Source organism: Lacerta agilis, chromosome 9, assembly GCF_009819535.1.
Source record: "Lacerta agilis isolate rLacAgi1 chromosome 9, rLacAgi1.pri, whole genome shotgun sequence".
In the NCBI taxonomy this organism is placed as follows: Eukaryota; Metazoa; Chordata; class Lepidosauria; order Squamata; family Lacertidae; genus Lacerta; species Lacerta agilis.
Window position 1 is genome coordinate 24,439,827 of NC_046320.1, and position 21,982 is coordinate 24,461,808.

General features: G+C 40.1%; 1 protein-coding gene and 1 long non-coding RNA gene across 49 annotated transcripts in view; one reads left to right on the forward strand and one right to left on the reverse strand.

The window, feature by feature from the left end:
• SORBS2 (sorbin and SH3 domain containing 2) overlaps window positions 1-21,982 on the forward strand; it is a 181,925-nt gene that overhangs the window by 121,976 nt on the left and 37,967 nt on the right. For 41 of the 48 annotated variants that reach the window (XM_033161252.1, XM_033161256.1, XM_033161261.1 and 38 more), the window contains 6 exons: window positions 490-631; window positions 1,688-1,863; window positions 9,423-9,489; window positions 11,025-11,069; window positions 13,604-13,781; window positions 15,286-15,400. In XM_033161252.1, coding sequence (XP_033017143.1) covers window positions 490-631; window positions 1,688-1,863; window positions 9,423-9,489; window positions 11,025-11,069; window positions 13,604-13,781; window positions 15,286-15,400 — 723 coding nt within the window. Of the gene's footprint in view, window positions 1-489; window positions 632-1,687; window positions 1,864-2,382; window positions 2,702-9,422; window positions 9,490-11,024; window positions 11,070-13,603; window positions 13,782-15,285; window positions 15,401-21,982 lie in introns of those variants that run through there. The other 7 variants (XM_033161257.1, XM_033161295.1, XM_033161300.1 and 4 more) reach the window with 5 other exon arrangements.
• On the reverse strand, window positions 502-20,274 carry LOC117053501. Its single transcript, XR_004427399.1, has 4 exons — window positions 20,041-20,274; window positions 13,203-13,403; window positions 1,709-1,849; window positions 502-609 (listed from the first exon to the last, which is right to left on the reverse strand). It is a non-coding gene; the product is annotated as an uncharacterized LOC117053501 (long non-coding RNA).

Genomic DNA, 21,982 nt, shown 5'->3' on the forward strand with positions numbered 1-21,982 from the left:
CTGGCCATGTATTATATTATTAGAACATGCTGTGGGTTAAACTTGACCATCACATCTAGTTTGCATCCAGATTCTGGCCACAATATTTGAAGGAGATTTCAGCTCTTCTTGCTGGCATCTTTTTTCTTTGTCTTCAAGTGAATGGCAATAAGATTTAAGCACTTGGATTTGGAAAATTGCCTTCAAGAGAAAATTGGAAGTGCAAGTTTTACAGTCTCTTTCATTTTGTACTGCTTTGACCTAGGACTTTCTTGATGCCTTCCCATAATTCCAGCATGCTGTTTTTTGTAGGGGGGGGGTGGAACAGGGTTGCATAGGGGACATAATCCTGAACACGGACTGTTATAGCTAAGAATCTGACAGCTGGCTCTTTGCTACAAGGATAGCAATTCATTCTTCACCTTTTGTACATGGATGGTAGGACTTGGGCAGTTCTACAAATAGTTTACTGGGATGTGATTCTTGCTTTGTTTCTTTTCTACCTCTCAGGCTCAGATAACAGTGAACGGGAACTCTAGTTCAGCAACCAGTCCCATGAGCCACTTTCAAAGGCCTTTTTCCCCTTCAGGATATTCCCCACCAGTCTCACTCAATTCAAGCTTGGTTCTCCTGCAACAGAGCAGAACAATGGGTGAGTTCCCACACAAACAAATATCATACATTTATTAAAAAAATTAAATGGTGTACACTGAATAATACTAGGGCTGCAATGAAATGTCTCTCTGAATGACACTGCTCCCTTTGTAAGCCATGAATCTGGAGGATATTTCTCTGATTTCTGCGGGGGATAATGTGTGCAACAGAAAAACATTTTCTTAAGCTATGGCAGCCGGGGTGTGTGTGTATGTGTCACTTTTATATTGCTGGCAGTAGCAGTAGAAGCATCATAGCTTTGCTGTCAGCAGAGGTGCCGACTTGGACCCCAGACCGTGGGTGCTTAGCACTGTGTGCTGCAATGTGAAGCTGTCACATTGCTCTGTGTGCCACAGCCGACTTCTGGTGCCGCTTCTGTGCTTCCACAGCGGCGGCAGAGCATGTGTGCATGTCCACACCTGCAGTGGGCCCCAACAGAAGTCCTGCAATGGAGGGTGAGACCCTGGACCAGTCAGTGCTACAGGCCAGGCACCCACAGTGAAAAGTTTGTGGGTGCCCAGGCACCCAGGGCCCCCTGGAGTTGGCTCCAGTGGCTGTCAGTGACCCAGCCACCATTTTCTTAACCCCTAAATTACCCAGAATCATTGTCATCCCAGGGCATTTTATGGGGGCATGTGAGGGACACTGCAAAGGTATAGGTGCTGCCTCCTGTTATCATCTGAACAGTAAGTTCCCAATAATTGAACTCAAAATATAGCAGAAATAAATGTTTGCCCCTTATAAAATAGCAGGGAAATGGAAAGGGTGGAATGAGGTGGGTCAAAAAATAATTTGTTTCTAAAGTTTCTTTAAAAATAACTAGGCACTACACAGCTGGAACGTTCTAGAAAGAAACAGAGCATGTGGTGTGCTACAGAGTTTTGAGTCCTGCTGAGCACAGAGGCCCAACTCCAATTCATCCAATATCTAGTATCATGAAACACCTTGCTAATCCTGTGTCAGTTTGCCACATTGAAAGTGCCTAGTCTGATAACGCAGGTGAAGCATGTTAATTAAATGGTTATACAGCGCTGTGTTAACATTATCTTTGTAGAATCCACAGAGACATACTCACAGCATGCTCATTCTGTTGGCGGCAGCAGTACCACCAGCACAATACCAATCTGCAGAACTTCGGAAGAAGAGAAGAAAGTCACAGTCATTAAAGCACCACATTATGCAGGGATTGGCCCAGTCGATGAATCAGGAATCCCAACTGCAATTAGAACGGTAGGAAATGTTGAGTGTGGCTTTGTGTGTGTGTGTGTGTGTGTGTGTGTGTGTGTGTGTGTGTGTGCATGCACACGCCGTACAATGAATTGATTGTTGGTAATGGCTTTTTCACATTCTTCTAGGCTTATATAATGTGGAATAGAATGTGCATAATCAGGGGACTCATGATTATAATTCTGTGAGTAGTGGGGAAAGGGGGAGGCTGGCAGTGTATAATTGGAGAGCCTTGACTTTTTTTTTTACTTTTCATTGTAAAGTTGTCAGAAGATCTGCTGCTTTCTCCGTGTTTTCCTTTCCTTTGCTCCACCTTTCCTTCTTTTGTTTATTTTGCCTTTGAAAAGTTTCCTAAAGTTTGGTGCATTTTGTAACTTTTATCAAGATGTCCTTGCATGCCTAATCCTTCCTTGTATTCATGAGTTAACAGTTATAAGATGAATGAATTAATGTGTACACACACACACACACACACACACACACACACAGCCATCATTTATTTAACCATTATCACCAAGAAGCCCAGTGCAGAACTAGCTCTCCTTTGCTGAGAGGGTAGAGAAAGCTCTCGGGTCAGCTTTGACAGCTTGCCACTAGTTAGTGCTTGAGTGCTTTCAGGATGCCACACTGAAGTTTTTTGTTTTTAGCTATGCTGAAGCATTCTTTCCACGCTGCTGCCCCGGCATCCCCTTCTGGCCGGTCCAGGCGGCAGCAGTAGCAGCTGCAGCTCTTGTAAGGAAGGAACTGTTTGCCGGTCTGAAGGAGTTCTTGCTGCTGCTGCTGCTGCACTGGCTGAATGAAACGACTAGGAGCCAGGATGAAGGCAGCAGAGCCCTTGCAGGTGAACTCTTTGGGAGGTGCAAGGATATAGCAGCTGTGGGTATACTTTGCCAGCCAAGACCAACATACAGGGATGTGGAGTTGCCAGGAACAGATTCAGTGGAGAGGGGAACAGGGTGGGGTGGGGTGAGAGAGAGAAATGGAATTGATGGAGAAAAGGCGATAGGGAAAGATTTTGCTCTGACTAAGTGGTAAGACTGTGGCTTTTAAAAAGAATAAGGGAGGGGAGAAGCTCAGTCAGTTCTTGCTTCCTTTTACTATGGTTGTGATCTAGCTAAGTCATGTAAAGTTTTTTTTTTTTAATGACTAACTCTCACTATAACAATTCTGAAGAGATTTCCATCCCATTTAAAAGAGGCAGGTCCCTCTGTGTCTTTTCAAAAGAATCACAGACTTATCAAATAGGATGGCTATTAGTTATATAAGAGCATGAATTAAAATCCTCCCAACTGTACTTAATGGGCCTGGCCCATTGCCAGCTATATATTTAAGCTTCCAGATTCTCTGGATCTCTTTAAGATTGGTTATGAAATTCCTCCCATTTTTGGTAGCTGTTTCTATATAAAAACATGTTTTTAGCTTGAACTATTATTGCATAAAATGTTGTAAGCTGATGTGATTTAAGACATGCACAATGCCGTCCTAGGCATGCTCAATCAGAAGTAAGTCCTACTGACCTCAATAGGACCTACTCCTAATTAGGCATGTATAGAATAGCAGCTACATAGTTTGCTCAGAATGTCATATAAACAAAGAGGCATGTGTTAAGTGACCACAGAAACACAAACTAGATAAGGTGGAGTGTTTAATGCTCAGCAGCATCAGACTGTTTAGAGTTACTTTTTTACTGATTGCATTTTCATCTTAAGATCCACGCAAAACAGCACAAGTGTTTCAGATGCAATTGTATTGGATCATATATCACTTGCTGAGTTCATACAACTTGCTGAGTTCAACGGGGCTTACTACTGTTGTTGTTGCTGCTGCTGTGTTTTGCAATTTAGTACAGAGAAAGCGTGTATTATCATGCACATCTTTTTAGGAGGGATGGTAAATAATCAAGTGTACACCACATTTCTGCCTGAGTTACCAATCCAGCTACAGTTAGTCTGCAATTCTAGGTACACTTACCAAGGAGTAAGTACTGCAGATCTCAATTTAAGCTTACTTTTTTGTAGCTGTGCACAAGCTCACACTTTCAGTCACTGTCTCACTTTCATTGAAACCAGCAGAGCATATTAGTTATTGTGATTAACTTAAATTTCAGCTTCTGGTAGTCAATTTTTAAAGGAAATTTTGCTTATCAATTTGGCTCCTTTATTCAGTGTGAATATGCCCTGAATCAGGCACCAGTTGTCTAGTTGATATACTTTATCCTTTTAAGTGGTTTGCTGAGCTTGCACCTTCGCTAGGAAATTGGTATGCTTGTTAACATTCCAGCAATGTGTCTGCATGAATCATAGAATACCAATGTGCACAGATGTCAGATGTGCCTTTAAAAAGTAGCATTGATAGCCACCCATAATTGACAATGGTGGATCAGTTTTCTAGCTGTTCAAGTGGATATAATCACTTCTGTCTTATCTGGATTCATCTGCAGTTCTCCTTCATCCAGCCCGTAACATTTGCACAAGCACCTAACTTCAGCTCCCAGATCCAGTTTGAAAGAAAAATAAAGCTGAGAGTGCTCAGCATATTGTTGACACTGCACTCCATATTGTCTAATGATCCCTCCCAACAGCTGTATGTGCTTACTATAAAAAAGTATTGTAGATAAGATAACATTTAAGTAGCAGACACTTAACAATTTGAGGATCAAATGCATTGCCCACTAGAAATAATTTGGTTGCAATCCCTTAACTACTTTCAGATTCTGTACAGACATTCCTTTAAAAAAAAAAAAAAGATTTACAACAGGAACACACACACGCACACAATATGTTGGAAGGGATGCAGAGATCTTCCCAGCGGATTGTGTGCCTATTTGGCAGAACCCGGTACTCAAACCACAGCTGAAGACTGCTTTGAACACAATTCTCCATCAAGCTGTTCCTTTATTGACATTAAGATTGCCATTTGTAAAATTGTTTTGCAACAGCCTCGGATTCCTACTGGAGAGTATCCATGGCATCACTGATGGGGGGAAATGACTTTCCCAATTTTTTATACTGCCTTTTAATTTTGCATTGGCAGTGTATTCATTGGTCTCTGTTCATTCATTCTAAGCCGAGTACAGACTGGCACAGAGCAAGAAGCCAAGCTGTTGGGCAGTGTAGATTGCACAGCAAGGAAGCAATTCCTACTCAGTAGCATCCAGGAGTGTCAACTTGAATATAATATGGGGAGGGGCAGGTAAGCCCCATTCTGTGTAATTGATCACATCATGGCACACACACACACATCATTTGAATGGTAAAGCTCATCAACTTTGCAGGGGAGGGGGCAAATATTTTAAGGGGCCCGAAAGGGACCTCAGCCCCTAGGAGTTGGCTCCTATGGTGGCACCACGGAAGGCATCTTGGCCAAGGGAAACCTATAAACTGGAGATGGGGCTTCCTTCCGTGTATTTTAAAGGTGGCAACTGCAGAAGATGCACTTGTGCACACTTCAGATGCAAAATGTCGACTACAAAAATATTGTATAAAAACTATCCTTAGGAAAACCAGAATGTGGAATTTGCTCTTTATTGAAAGGACAGTGTCTATTCAGATATTAAGCTTTTCCTCAGATTTCATTCTGTCCATTTGTAGGAGCATAAATATTGTAAGCTTGCTTGTCTCAGTAGTAAAGTGTGAAGTGAGAAATCTAGCTTCTTCATAAAGCAAAGCTCAGTTGCAGTAAAGGGAGGTTTCAGTAGTACAGTAACCATGTCTACTGTATACTGGGCCACTTTTTGAACAAAGATATCTTTCAGCCAAGAGTTTGGAAATGCATATTTTTGCAGCATGTAATGCCTGCCCATTTAAGAACCCTGGTCACTTTCCAAGAGCTTACAGCAATTAAGCTCACTGTCAGCCTCTGACATAGAAAACCTAATTTTCAACCTTGAGTAACTAGTTCTTCTAGGTAGATCTACAAGGCGCAGCTTAGACAACCATAGGTGCCCTATAGTGCATTACATCATTGTCATTTTTATTTTCTGTGTTAACTGTTGGTCATTGTACAATACTCCAAAGTGCTAAGTAAATTGAAAATTAAGATAAAGATATCTACATTTATGTTATATACCCACTTTCAGATATTGAGGCATCTTAGAAAAACTCCAACATTTTGGCTATGTAATTTTTTATGTTTCATGTCTTTAAAAAAATTCCATATCATATATGAGAATGTGTATTGTGTCATTTCTTTAGTTTTTGGCTGAGGACTCTGCTTGTGAACATTAAAATGTATTCCAAGTATACTTACAGTTAATCAATTATTTTAATGTAATACATGATAGTTCCCTGCATATTGAGCAAGATAGACAATCAAACTTTGTAGAATTCAGTTAGCTGCAATGTACAAAAATAATGGGAACCAAAATAATGGGAACCAAAAATTTATGCAAGTCAATCATTTTTAATTTAGAAGCAGCTTTTGTATGTAGAGGTCTTTGGAAAGTATATGTAGAACACCGAATGTGAAATATTAGGATATGACGTGCAGATAATAGAAGGATACATGACTTCAGATCAAAATAGAATTGTGTTGTCTGACATTTTATCAAGAACACATGATTATGCATTACAAGGGAAGGAATAAGTGTACAAATTTGTTATCTTTGCAGCTTGCATGCATCACTGTTTAAGGTGGTTTTGCAACTGGCTTTTGGTGTGCACTGTTTCATTTTTTTTACTGGCACTACTCTGTATTTTTAGAAGTTGTGATCCTTTAGGTTGCCATGAATGACCATGCAAAAAGCATCCTTGTGCACCAGAAATGCAGCCTGAGTTTTTCATCCACTTGTTCCCCAAAATCGGCAGTTTTGTAGCCAGCTTGCACTGTATATTTTCTTAAAGCCGTGTCTGTAGGTGGCAGACTTCGAGATTAGCTGTTTTTCTTGTAAATAACGGTAGTTCTTATTTTGCTTCACCCATGCTACTTGTACAGACAGATGATGAATTTTCAGGAATAGAAAAGTTTTACTGTCAGTTGAACATAGTGGACATAAAAATATATGAAAGCTACTGTAACATAATTGATGTCATTTCTTGTTGTCTTATGATTTTCCCCCACTGCCCATTGAATATTTAAATGCGGACTCCCAATTTATGAGCAACCCTATTTCTCTTTCCAAAATAAACTTAACTTTTGCCAGTGCTTGGTATGAGTGTTTGCAAAAGGTGCTTGTTAAACACTTGCTTGTAGGACTCCAGAACTTGGGTCAGCTAGCACCCCAGGTATAAGGGCTCATTCAAACCTTATCAAAATAAGAGAGGTTAATGCCCTCATCCCACACAGGTCTTCCTGCAGTTTCCCCCATGGAAACTTCCACAGAAAAACCATTAATATTTGAAGTTCATAAAAGTTACCAACATGTCCCTTAGACGCATTGACAGTGAAGGAATTCTGGCAAGTGAAAAGAAACACCCCACCTCTGCAGCAGCCAGTAACATGGTGCTAAGATGGGGAGAAGCACAATGTGATGCTAAGCACTATGGAAAGATAAAGAATTGAATGCAGTATTGCCACGCATGCACATATACCAATGGCAAACTAGAATCCACTATTGTGTCCAGCTTCAACATTGATTCTAAGCATTGCCCGTTGCCCTACCTTTTAAGATGATGGATTTAAGATTATTTTCTTCCATATTGTTTTCAGTGGAACAAAATAAGCTTACATCCATGCACAGCTTAGTTGCCTGCCTAGCATTTACAAGATTCCCAGGATTTGGAAATAAGAATTTTTAAAATACCCTACACTGTATCCAATTATAATGCTTTTTATTTTTTAAAGAAAGAGAGTAAATGGTGAGTATATTGGCTTTGCCTACAAAGAAAATAAAAGATGCTTGCTATCAATGGATTTGACTACCACTACAAAGGATCTTATCTAGAAAAGAATCAAGCTGCAAAAAGTTTTGTGTAGCTACTGGATTGTGTGTGTTTTACTTTTAACCAACAATCCATTATAATTGCTTCACGGTCAACCTTCTGATTATTTGTACGACAAAGAGGCCTTTCATTTATGTGTGAATAACTAAATCCGGTCCATCCGGATTTGTTTGACTTAAGCAGTGTTGGAATACTGTAGCTAGCTTTTCTGTTTTTTAAGTGGGCTTTTGCCCAGCGAAAATTAGAAGCCTGTTCGCACAAAGCATTGCTTGATTATGGATTGTTACAAAGGCTAAACAGAATGTAGGGCAAAGAGGAGACTCCACTGAGAAGAATAAATGCCTCCGTTAGCTATACATTTCCTGATTGATCATCACTCCACGGCATTTATTTCTTCAAGCCTCTCAAACAATATTTGCATCTCTTCCTCTTTTTTTTTTTACATCGTTGCTACCATCTGATTTTATAATTGTGGTGCTTAATTGTTTTACATTAAAGGAATATGTCCAGCAATTGAATACATTTCAGTGCAACTGAAACTGCATGCATTGGTGGATAACGCTAATGCCTAATTTAATTACTTGCCTTTGTAGTAATGGTGAATCTTCATGTAGTGCATTCCCACTATCCCTCCTTTATATAGCTCCAATAAAAGGTGGCTTTTCCTCCATGTGCTTAGTCTGTGTGTGGAGGGATGGCCGGACTATTCCTGTTGACCACTGGAGCACCCCACTGGCCCTTCCCTCAGCACATGCATGTTCACAGCTGATACATCCCCAGATGATCAGGGCTCCCAGTAGCACCAGGTTGATAATGACATAAGCACCCATTTTAACTTGATATATGTTGAGGTAGGAGCAGTCAGCCCAGTCCTGCGCTTCCCCCTACCCCTCTCTATGTAATCACAAAGACCTGTTGTGCTAGATCATTCGTATTATATTTAGCCCTTCTTGCTGAAAAGGAAATGACTAATGCTTCACAAAGACGGTTATCTATAAAGATGGGTTATCCCCCCCCCTCCAGCTGATACTGAAAGCACTTGAGGAACTTACTGATTTTCCAGTTGGAACACTTGGTAAGGCTTGGTTTGGCCATTACTGCTCCCCATTCTCCCAAGACAAGAAACCTTTCCTTGGATAAAGCTGGGGTGAGCTGAGTTGCTTTCTCAACAACCCATGGAGTAGTTTACTGTTCAGAACCTGAAACATGGATATTTGGATCCTTTCCAACTTTGTTTACACTTCTGCCAAAGGGTAAATGTAACTCTGCTGGGTCCTCCTGGACCTCTTGGCAGTCATTGTTGTAATCAACCATAGTCTCCTTCTCAGGTCATCTGGCCAGAGTGAGACCCGAGGATGCAGTGCTATGGTAGTGCCAGTCCTTTCCAAAGGGATGAGCACAAAAAGCAGTACTGGGGGACTTCACTCTATGGCCTTTGGCCTGCGAGGTGCCACAGGATTCCATTCGGTCCCGCATTGACATGAAGCCCTGGGGAGAAATCATATGGAGATTAGAGTTAAAATGTCATTGGTATTAATACACTCATCAGCTAAGTATGAGGACCCATCAAAGGGGTAAATGACCCTCCTAGTTACCACCGCTGTAGATTACTTCAACCTGTTGTGTAACCAATTTAACCTTTGTTGTTTTCTTGCTAATTGTTTAAACTTTGTCATTTTTTAGACAGTTGACAGGCCGAAGGATTGGTATAAGACGATGTTCAAGCAAATACACATGGTTCACAAGCCTGGTATGTGCAACTTCCTCTCCTTGCTGTATTTTCATACATCTTGCTGTTTTGCTGTCTGATAATAATATATGCCGGTGGTCATTCAATAATAAAATACCAAGGTCCAGTGGGCACTTCAAGCCAAATAAGTATATTCAATACAGCTGATGCATTTTTCTGTGGGGAAAACTTAAGGAATTCTCTAACAGAAATTAACATTTTTAAGAAGTACTGAGGTTACAATGAGTGTGTTAGGGAAATGAAGTAGCTCGGGGTTTTGTGTTCATCCCTTAGAATTAGATTGGGAAGATTTTCATTGCTGTAATCCTGCCAAGGCAACAAATCAAATAAAGAGCTCTTCCTTTTTTTCTTTCTTTTATAAATTCAACAAAGTTAATGACAAAATGATCCTAGCTTAGGTATGGAGTCATTTGGTTCTTCTCTTATCCACAACCTATGGTTTAGTTACTGTAAAAGGAGTCGCTTTGTGTAATAAGTACTGAGAATAACATTTAATCCAAGAATAAAAGACAGTGACTGGTTCAGGGTTATGAAGCGAGTTTCATGGCTGAGCAGGGAACTGATCAAAGAACAGTTAATTTATTGATTAACCGAGCAATCCTGGAGGAGCAAAGGAGGAGCAAAGGGGAGAGGGAGCTAAATGATGGACGTGCCAGCCAAAATGGAAGCTGAGGGGAGCACTTTTGCTGGGCTTTTCAGCGCAGTGGATCACTATATTTTGTATCCACGCCCTCCCCACCATCACCAAAAGCACTGGAGAAATTAACTTCATCTGCTCCAGGTTAGCATAGAGATGAAGAGCCTAAATTCAGTCCCTCACAGGGAAACAAAACATATTTGGATCCAGTAGATCCATAGTTGATTTTGTTCCATTCTCATAATGCCCCACACTTTGGGGCCATAGGTTTGCTATCACATGCAAGAACACCAAACGGGGGTAGCTTTCTATCCATCAAGATTTCTGAGGGTACAATAGGGAGCCTCCACAATCTCAGTCTATCCATCTCCGCTGGCAAAGGACAGATACCTAGGCCTTTTCCTAATTACACCCCCTCTGCAAACAGGCAATACCAGGAGGTCAGGATTGCCCTCTTAATCTACATATACATTACAATGGCACCATCTTCAAAGAAGCCTTTCTGGATGTGTGTGAAAGGTGACGCTGCCACCTGTTGCATTTGTAAATTCCTGTTTTAAAAATAATTAACATAAAACTCCCACTGCCAATTAATCAGGGCCATATTTAAGTTGATTAAATATTTGTTGTAGATTAACTAACAAATCAGCTAAATATTCATACCCAACTGGAAGGGCCATAGTTCAGTGATAGAGCATATTGCTGTATTTGCACCTCAAGTGACAGAACAGCTGTATGTGATCCAGGATTGGTAGCGTGTGAGATAGACTCTAGAAGTATAAAGCTGGTTACAATTTGCTTGCTTGTTTGTTTTACAGTATTTGGGATGGTAGAGCTGCCTTGCTGTTCTAAATGGACCAGTGTTGCACCACTATAACATTTATCTTTCTTTTTGTAGATGATGACACAGACATGTATAATACTGCCTATGCATATAATACTGGTAGGAATTATTCCTTCCCTTCATGAGTCTGTTCTTGTTAATTTTGGCAATTACCTAAACTTGTAGGCCCATCCTTCTTGTGCTTGTGTAACTGCAGTTTTAATTGTTGTGTTGTGGGATCTCAGTGTATTGTTGTCATTTCGTTATTTTCCTGACACCTGAATAATTGAGTGTGAATTCTTTTTCCTGCCAAATAACCCAAAATGTATTTTCAGTGGTGACCTTTCAGTGCTTTGATTTTGTACTAATATGGACAGATTCTGGCTTTGGGAAGAGTTTCAAAGCAGAGCTTGATTACTAGCATAACCTCCATCAACATGCATTGGGGATGGATGATAAGGGTAGTAGCTGAGTAGAATACTGCATTGTATGCATAAAACATGGGAACAATCCAAAGTCATCTATTTTTGTGTCTCATTAATATGAGAGAGTTAACACTGAAATAAATAAATTCTGCTCAGGGCTAAACTATATATTGTGCTAAAGGTGCAGATGGGCAATTGTTATTTGGGCAATTGTTATATGAAGAAGGGATGTTTACCCCACCCCCACCCCCCCACCCCCACACACTGTCACATTTAGGACAAAAATTGCCTGTTTTCTGGCCATTTGCACCTGTAATTAATTAAAATAAATCCAGAGCTGTATCTGCATGCGCTTCATTAAGTGTAATGTGTAGTTTGGCTCTCTGTTTCGTTTAATTTTCACTAGATCATCCTCTTTACCATGGGACCAAACATGAATCCAAAATTCAAGCTTCCACACTATGCATTCCATTAAAACTGTCAGCACATTGCTTTTGCAACTGCTGGAAATTAAACTGAAATTGTCAATATAACAATAGAAAGAGATAGAACAGCAGTCGAAGGCTGCAAATTTCTGTAAAAATGTAAAAGGTAAAGGTAAAGGGACCCCTGACCATTAGGTCCAGTCGCGGACAACTCTGGGGTTGCGGTGCTCATCTCGCTTTACTGGCCAAGGGAGCTAGCATTCAGCTTCCAGGTCATGTGGCCAGCATGACTAAGCCGCTTCTGGCAAACCAGAGCAGCACATGGAAACGCTGTTTACCTTCCCGCCAGAGCGGTACCTATTTATCTACTTGCACTCTGACATGCTTTTGAACTGCTAGGTGGGCAGGAGCAGGGACCGAGCAACGGGAGCTCACCCCGTCGCGGGGATTCGAATCGCCGACCTTTTGATCAGCAAGCCCTAGGCTCTGTGGTTTAAACCAAAGCACCAAATGTACATTAAGCCAAATAATTGTGAAAATGTATCAGGTGTACTTATTGATTAGAAAAGCCCTTTAAAAATGTGTCATACATATTTGCAAAAACATGCAAAATGGTAATGCACCCTAGGAAAAAATGCATTTTTAAAAATGCAACTTCCAATTTAAGTTCACATCACATTCTGCATAGATTCAATCTTCACTTGCAAAAAAATTACATCTATGTGATCTGCTTGGGTGACTGTCCAGAGCTAATGCTGATAAATATTGTATTACTAACCAGAAAGGCATTATTACAAAATTAACAAAGGCATGCTTAAATTCAAGCATGTGTGTATTTCTTTTTCAGTTTTCTGCTAGCAAGCAACCACCAAGATAATGGCAGCCAGCAGTAAATTATCACAACTGTGGCTATGCCTCAAGGCATTTCCAGATTTTAGAGAAATGTGAACAGAACCCTTTATCCATTTATCAAGTCCACCTAAGGCATGATAAACCACTTGCTTTGGACTGCAGAAATAGGAGTGCTGTCAAGCCATTGATACGGCCCTATACCTAGGTGGTGTGCTGCATTTCACTTGATGGTTTACAAGTTGTGCAAGCCATGCTTACCATGAATCAATATGGGGCTTCTGGTACCAAAAACACGTTTTTTATTGAACAATTGCCCAGAGGCACACTTTTTCTTAACTTTTAGGAGCATGTTGTTTGCCTCAACCTGATCTACTCTTTTGAACATGGCTCCAGTTGATAGAGCTCAGGGTTCTAGTAAAAATCAAAGTAGATCCCTCAAGCCTGAAGTCTGCCCACTCCAGTCAAGACCAGTTGTTGTAAGTTCCATTGAATTTAATGGGATCTACTTCCAATAAATGTGTTTAGGGACTGAAATGCATGTCATTACATACCCTTCTTCTCAAAGATAGGTCCACAAATATCCTCGGTGTTGGATATATGGTGTGGAATCCAAGGTGGTGGCATACAAATGGATGGCTCTTTTGTTCTCATCCTGGGAGCCCTGGTCTTTGGAAATCTGCCCTTCTTGCTGCAGCCTTCCACACCACATGCTAGTCTGTTCTCTAGGAGCCAATGTTTAGGGGCACAGGTTGCTGCAGAGGAAAAGAAGAAGCAGGAAAATCCCATTCTGTAAATCTATTCCATTCATGGAACTGAGGATATAAGCCAAGAAGAACTACCATTAAATTCTCATTAATTTTTTAAAACCCATAATTGAATGTGGCATATATGTATTATATCAAGTCATGTTAATAGTTATATTTTGGCTTTTTCGGTTTTGTCATTTTATTAGGTAACTTCAGCCCATCCTTTTCTGCTCAAGCACACCCTGCTGCAAGAACGCAGACATACAGACCGCTGACGAAAAGTACTTCTGACAATGGCACGGAGGCCTTTAAGGTCTCATCCCCTGTACCTCCACCACCCCCAGCACCCCCAATTCGCCCACGGCAACGATCTGCACCAGAGAAGTAAGCCTTGCAGCCATTTTGTAGCAGTCAATCTAGATGAAGCAGCAAATTCTATGAGGCATAATGTGAGAGTCATTAATTCAGGCTCTTTAAATGTGTAAAGCACATAAGAAGTATTTTTATACTTGCTGCAAATGCTTTTACATAGAGTGTGCCTTGCTTCACCATAAATAACTTAACAATCTAAACTGCTCCACTCACACCACAAAGAGCACATAACCCACCTATTCTCAGTAGCCAGAAACATCATAGCCAGACTCTGGAGAGACCTGTCAGGAGTAAGCATGGACCAAGGGTATGGGAAACAGCCTTATTGGAAAAACTAACCAATAAACTTAAAACTCACATGGGGACAAATAGAAGAAGACACCTTCACCAAGGTATGACTCACCTTTGTCGTATACACAGCCCAACAACACAACAACAAGAATCCCCCTACAGCATACGAATCAATCTGGCTAGCCTGATTCAAAAATACACACTCACAACCGGCTCACACACAAAAACAAATCTCACGACAACCAGCCAAAGACAAGCAACCACACCCTATGCCACACCCAACCTCTCTCACCACCAAGGAAATACAAGTGAATAGTACGAGAACCCATACAAGTAAATCTGACACAACCCCTCACACACACTAAGTAGAATAATGGAAGCATAACCACCCCACCCCACCCCACTCCCCCACTCCTTTTTCTCCCCCCCCTTCCTAATTGTTTAAACCAATTCATAAACAAAGAATTTATATAATGACCACTAATAATGAAACGTATGTTGTAGATTTTTTCCCACATTTATTATGCTATTTTTGTGATACACAAACGACATGAGGAAACTTGGTATACTTGTTTGTATAACATTTTTCTTGGTTATAAAACCCAGTTTAAAAAAAATAATCTAAACTGCTGCATTGCCTCTTGACTTTCAAATACCATAATGTCACTAATTACAGGTGAAACTCGAAAAATTAGAATATCGTGGAAAAGTTCATTTATGTAAGCAATTGTTTTCATTAGCTACTGGAGTTTAATATATGAGATAGACTCATGACATGCAAAGCGAGATATGTCAAGCCTTTGTTTGTTATAATTGTGATGATTATGGCATACAGCTGATGAAAACCCCAAAGTTGAAATTGTTAATTTGGGGTTCTCATCAGCTGTATGCCATAATCATCACAATTATAACAAATAAAGGCTTGACATATCTTGCTTTGCATGTCATGAGTCTATCTCGTATATTAGTTTCACCTTTTAAGTTGAATTACTGAAAGAAATGAACCTTTCCACGATATTCTAATTTTTTGAGTTTCACCTGTATGCTGTTGCGAAGCATGGTTTTGCTTTCCATGAAATCTCTGCTTTTAGTGTAAGTTTTATTGTGATTTTATAAAGGGCATATGGAGAAAGTAGGTTTGAAGTACCCACAAGACTTTTTCTATATATGAATAGAGCTTGGTGGGAGATAATTTAATTCGCTTGTCAATTTTATTTTATCTTAGAAATGAGTGGGAGCCTCCTGATAGAAAAGTAGACACACGCAAATTCCGTTCAGAACCAAGGAGTATTTTTGAGTATGAGCCAGGGAAGTCTTCTATCCTCGAACACGAGAGGCCGGTAAGTGAAGTCAGTTTGTATTTAAACATGTCAAATAGTTTAATTTCTAGTCATTAAAGCTGGCATTGTTTTAACAGATATCATTAGATGCTTTGAAAAGAAATGAAAATCTCTTTTAAAAGAGATTTGTGGTGGTGGTTGAAGGGTTCACATTTTGTGGCTGAAATGTCACAATTTTGGTTTGCTTGCCACATATGAGTACTTTGGATTTTTTAAAATGTTGGACTCAATCTGAAAAATGTGCTTGTTTAACTTGTCACATAGGTAAGCAGTCTTATAAGCCCCTAGTTGCAGAATGAATGTGGGGAGTTTGTCATCTTTGTAGCAATTTTACCAGCACATGTATAACATGAGAGTTGTTACACATGGGGCGATCCTTGTTTCTAGGCACTCCAGAAAAAATAAATCCATAAATGTGTTTTCATTATTTATGCTTACTGATGTCTTCACAAATGATGGCTCAATGCACACTAACTTGTGGCTAAGTGTCTCTGTTGCATTTTTTAAGCTAGGGTTCACATAAAATTATTTGAAAGCATGTTTAATAAGGCTGATACTTGCAAAATTACCACTAATGTTCCCAGTAACTCTGTGGCATACTCTGCTCATTGACTTTTATTGCATATGTGTAGTCTTGGGGGAAATGTGCTTTGCTCAAATGTACTAAAACACAATACTGTCCTTGCAAAAGTAGCATCTTTTATACCTTTCATTGGACACAAAGGCAGTATCTTTCTTCATTACCCAGAAGGTGATCTAGCTGAGCTGGCTTTAACCAGACCAGTACTACAATTTATGTTGCCTAACTTGGAGCCAGCAATTGTCTTTAAATACTCAGCATTTTTGGGGTTGATCTTTAGTATTCTAATAGTGGTGCCCCGCTAGACGAATGCCTGGCTAGACGAAAAACTCACTAGACGAAGGAATTCGTCTAGCGGGAGGCTGCCCCGCTAGACGAAAAAGTCTATGGGGCTGCCTCACAAGACGAAAATTTTTCGTCTTTTTTTTTTGGTCTAGTGAAAGCGCGGCTGTCGTTGCCGCTTCACTAGACGAAAAACCCGCTAGACGAAAATTTTCGCAGAACAAATTATTTTCGTCTAGCGGGGCACCACTGTATATCATTTTAGAAGTTGTAAATGATTTTATATTTCCACTGTTCAGGAATTAAAATACTGATTGATGTAGGTACCCAATGCTGAGTTTTACTTTCTTATGACATGGTCATTGCTTTCGAAGCCGAATTTTACCATAGCAAATATATAGCATATAAATTGCACTGAATGGGTGTGTCTTAATATTTCCCTGTCTTATCAGTTAAACCAGTTAGGGGGTAGTTTCCAGTTTTTATTTCTCAAGTATGATTAATAATGAACGTTTCAGTGGGAATGTGGATTATTTGTCGCAAGTGCAATAACTTGTATCAGCATATAATGCATGATGAAATTTTATACACATGTGGGATAAATGTAACTTGATATTTGGGAAGAATTAAAGTTGACATTGGCCAATTCTGACCAGCCAATGTTCAGAGTAATAGTGTGCCATTCTTTTTTTTTTTTTTTAAAGTGATGAATTAATTGTAATCATCACATCTGTGGAAACTTCTGAAGGCCAAGCATAAAAACCTGACCCTATATTTAAGAAAAATGTCTGTGCTTTGCCTCCCATCAAGGACAGGCACACTGTGCAATCTGAAGGAAGTTGGGGTGAAATTATATGTTATGAGAAATACAAGGTTGCTGCTGAAAATTAGCATACTTCTGCTCTCAACAGTAACATGGAGAAATCAGTCAATTTCCAGTCTGTATCAATATTACAGTGTTGCATGTGCTCATTCATCAGTTCCATTTCTGCATTAATCCCTGCACCCCAAACAGCCCATTTGGGGAGTTTCTGCTGGTAATGGCAGAGCTCCCCCACTGGCAGAGCTGAGTGGTGGGAGCCTTCTGCCATATCCAAATCTTCTCTAGCACAGCAGATTAGGGTATGGATTCCTCTCCTCTACACCATTTCAGAAGCCTTTATAATTAAAACACTCTCAAATGACTATCCTCGTCTGGTATTCAACTTCTGCAATAGAAATATCATGGAGCAAAAAAACCCCACCCAATACAAATAAGTCTGCATATTGAAATGTTTCACAGATGCACCCTTGTTTAGTACAGTGGAACCTCGGCTCCCGAACGCCGTGGGAGCCAAACATTCTGGCTCTGGAACGAACAAAAACCAGAAGTAATTGTTCAGTTTTCGAACGTTCTTTGGAAGCTAAATGCCCAGCGCAGCTTCCGCGGCTTCTAATTGGCTGCAGTAAGCTGCTGCAGCCAATCAGAAGCTGTGCCTTGGTCCCCGTACTGTTTCGGGAATCGAACAGACTCCCAGAACAGATTAAGTTTGGGAACCAAGTTTCCACTGTAATGCCTAGCAAATCCTAAATTAATTCGCTTTATTTTTTACGTCAGGTTTCCCCCTTGAAATAAAGCTTTAGTTCTGTGAGATTCATCATTGATGTAATCTAAATATAACCAGCTTAAATAAATGCAACTGTTTGTTAGTTCAGTGACAAGGAAAGTTGTGCCTTCCCATATCCAAAGCCCACCCACCACAGGCTTTCTTTTTGTTTCCTTCCTCCCAAAGTAGGTAGGCTTTGGATTTAGGATTTGCTAGGCACTACTAGACAGGGATGTGTTAATTTCTTCATCCCAAATGCCTGTGTGGTTTGTGATTATACGGAGCCATTGCTGAAAGGGTTTCAAGCAGTGGGTAAAATGCTGAACTGAATAAAGCTGAACTGAGTGCTAAAATCCCTTTCATTTTACTGACGGCATATATGTCCTGGATGAAAAACATTTCCCTGCCCCTCTCAGAGGCAAGCCAATCCTGTCAATGGGATATGGAAATGGGGGTGAGGGGCAGAGGATCGCAGTTCAGAACTTGAGCCAGGGCTACATTTTTTATTTTATTTTTTGTGTGGCAGATCACACTTCTACTACTGTGGAGCTCCCCCGCTTAGCCCTGCCTTATGAGATTCTTTCCATCTCCCCAAACCCTGCTTGCGCTTGTAGCTGGCAATGATTGCAGAGTACTCCAAGCATTTTCACATTGTGACAAATTGAGTAAGTTTGTTGCTAAATGTTCAAAGGAAGCTGCAAAATGCTAAATGTTTCAAAGAACTTTGGAGGTCTGGATCTTAAACGGTAGCTGTGGTGTTCTGACAATCGCTTCCTTTTGAACAGGCTCTAAATCAATTAGCACAGAGCTAAGTTGTTAATGTAACATTAATTTTGAAGTCTTCACTGTACAACTGATGTTAATTATAAAATAGTTCATTTGCATAAAGTAATAGGCAATGCCTTTTTGTGTCAGAGCTGCAAAATTTGTGGACAAAAAAAATGCAATCTATAGAGTGCACTATAATTGGGACTTTGCTTTTTTATAGCACGTTCCTGAAGTGGGAAATTAATTCCCATTACCTGGGGCTGTAACGCAAATTGAAATCCAATATGAATGGAGAGAATGGGCATGCATATATATATTGTGTGTTGTTGTTTTTTCCAGACTATTTTCTGGCCCAGAAAGCAAAAGCATGTGGTTTTGCACTTTAGGGATATCACTTGTGGTCGCATCATGAATTCACCCACACTGCTTTCACAACTGGATCATAGAATCATAGAGTTAAAGGCTCCAGATTTGCTTCCTTGGTGTATGGTTGGCACCTCCTTCTCTAGAAAGCCTCCTGTGCTTTTAACTGCTTATGACAGGAAGACATTTAGCAGGTGCAACTTCTAGCATAGCAGAAGTTTTGTGTTTTGACATTCTTTTGGTCACACAGCTGTTAAAGTTGCACGAACCTTACTAGAAAAGAATATGGGAGCATATCCTACTTTTTGGTGGTAATAATAATAAGTACTAATAATGTTGACCAGAGGAAAAAATGCAGTTGTTCTTAGCTATGGTTAGTAACAACAAGCCAACTTCAAGCAATCATTTGTGAAGATGGCTTGTTTTCACTAACCATAGTCAAATTTAAGCATGTTTAGGATTCAGACAACATGCTAAACTGTGGTTAAGTGGGGGAGGGAAGAGGAGGAGGGGAGCACAAGCCAGATGGAGGCCACGTTCATTCTCATAGGTGCCGATTTTCACCAGAGTTTCACCATTTTGCTACATCAAATATCAGTGCTTTTTGCAAAACACATGGCCCCTATAGGCACAGGTTATAGAGGTTTTGCTTCAAGGGCCTAGTGTTGAATGCTAGCTATTTGGAAACCACATAACCGCCCATGATGCCAATGTAATATTAGCAGTCCTGGATACTTAAATGAGTCACACTTGTTTTTTCACTGTTTTTTCAATTGCTGAGTTCCTCTGAAAAGATAACAAAAGAGGGAAAGAAAGGCACCAAACACAGTATCAAAAGGGGAGGAGTCTTCAAAAGCATACAGAAAATAATGCAGTGCTCAATGCATTTATTCCTCTCTTTCAGAAAGGGACAAAAACTGCATTTTGTAGTATCTCAAAAAGCAGGGGAAGCCTTGGTGTGGAATAGTTTTGAAATCAGGGTTGACCCTGAGGATGAATAGTTATACTCAAAATGTGTTGGGTAATAAATTATCTTCTGAACAGCTTTTGAGAGCTCCTACCTTATCATTTCTCCAGCAAGCTACCAGTAAGCCCCAATTCCTCTGCTTTCCAAGAGCTCTGCTGCTTTCCTCTGTTTATGGAGAAAAATATAAAGAAGTTAGCACTCAAAGCCAAGAGGTACACAGTATTCCTTGTGCTCATATGTTTTTACTCTTCAGAATGTATATTATTTTTAGCAGTAGCTTTAGAAATATGTACTTAGAAATAATACCTAAAAATATGTATTTGATCCTAAATGGCGCTTTGTATCAAACAGGTGTGCTATTTTAAACATCTCAAAACAGAAGTTGGAAGCTCTACATTTTAGCATGCCATGTGTCAAAATCTATAGGAATTTATTTTGCAAAATTTATACACTGCCTGTTTGTAAAAACAATGACCTCAAAGCAGTTTACCAAAAGATAAAATCAATAAAAAATACAATACTTTAAAACATATAAAAAGTTAAATTACCAAAACAGATTAAAAACTCACACCAACATATTTAAAGCCTCTAGGTAAGCATGCCTAAACAATGTTTTTACCAGGCATCATAGGTGTGACGATGCTTATCCTTCATCTTGAGTTAGAGGCTCTTAAGCCAACTCAGAGTTTGACTATTATAGAAAGCCCCTCCCCTCCAAAACAAACCAACCCTGCAGCCATCCATGCTGGGGTTGTGGCACAGGGAGAAGAGGCAACACCACCTTCCTTCCTCTCTACTTCCTGGCTACTGTCAACAGCAGTGCACGATGCCTGGGAAACTGGAACACCACCAAAAGATGGAAAGGGAAGTCATGGGAGAGCAACTATGAGAGTAGAGAGGCACAGAATCTCTTTACTCGGGACCCCCTGTATCTTGTGAGATTTGGAGGTAAAAATACAGGGAGGTGTATATAAGGCCTTATCACACATGGCTTGGCCTCAGTTGACCAGAGATTCCAGGCAAGCAGTCTGCAAACATAGATAGGTGCATTGCTCAACAGAACAAGCTGAAGCGGCTATTTACCACATAACCATATTGATGGTACTCCTGGCTCAGATCCCCTCCCCAATGCTTGCTTTTAACTTTAAATAATATGTGGGAGATCCAATTGAGGACCTCTCTCAGTGCCCAGTCTAGTTTGACCCCAAGTCCAGGGTAAAAAAGAGGAGCAAATACATTTTCAAAGATGTCATACTGATAGCCTGGCAAAGTGCTATTCCTCAAGTTAGCATTACAGCTCTGCTTTATTCAGTATGTCAGAAAGCAGCATGCATGGCCTCATGGATATCTGTCATTTTATCGAAGGAAGGCTATCAAATGTTGCTTGTTACAAAGAACTGCCCACCCAAGAGGCCCATATTACACAGGGTTGGGTGTGCAATTCGTAATTGACAGACATTTTTCTACGTTGGGTTTGTCACATCATTGATTGAAAAGTATCAATTACTTGGGGGGGAATACAGCTGTTTGGGGGGGCAGCCCTTGTTTTGCTTTTGGCTCCCAAGGTGCTTATATTCCATGTTCTCTGTCAAAATAACTCTCAGTAAGGTTTACAACTAGTGCAGTTTTATGACATTCTGCAAGAAAAAATAAAATCTAAAATGAGACATCACTGAAACAGCTCAGCAACATGAATGCTGCATCAAAAACAACCCTAAATGTTTTTCAATAATGAATGTTAGATCATACATGTCCATCCCTGAAATATATTTAGAGCACTTTTTCCTTTAAAACAAATTATGATTTTCCCCAACATGTTTGTGTGCATGTTGCATGCATGAGTACAGTTGTGCAAACTGTTTGATTTTTAGAAGAAAACCCCATACCTTCAACTGACAGCTTGTAGTCCTCCCCCAAAAGTATATAAAGAGAGGAGGCATGTATAAATTAGTACCAGAGGGCTCTATTTTTGATTGAGACCTCAGTTGCCTCTTTATTTATGTACACACAACTTCTTACATTTTGATGGTACAGAT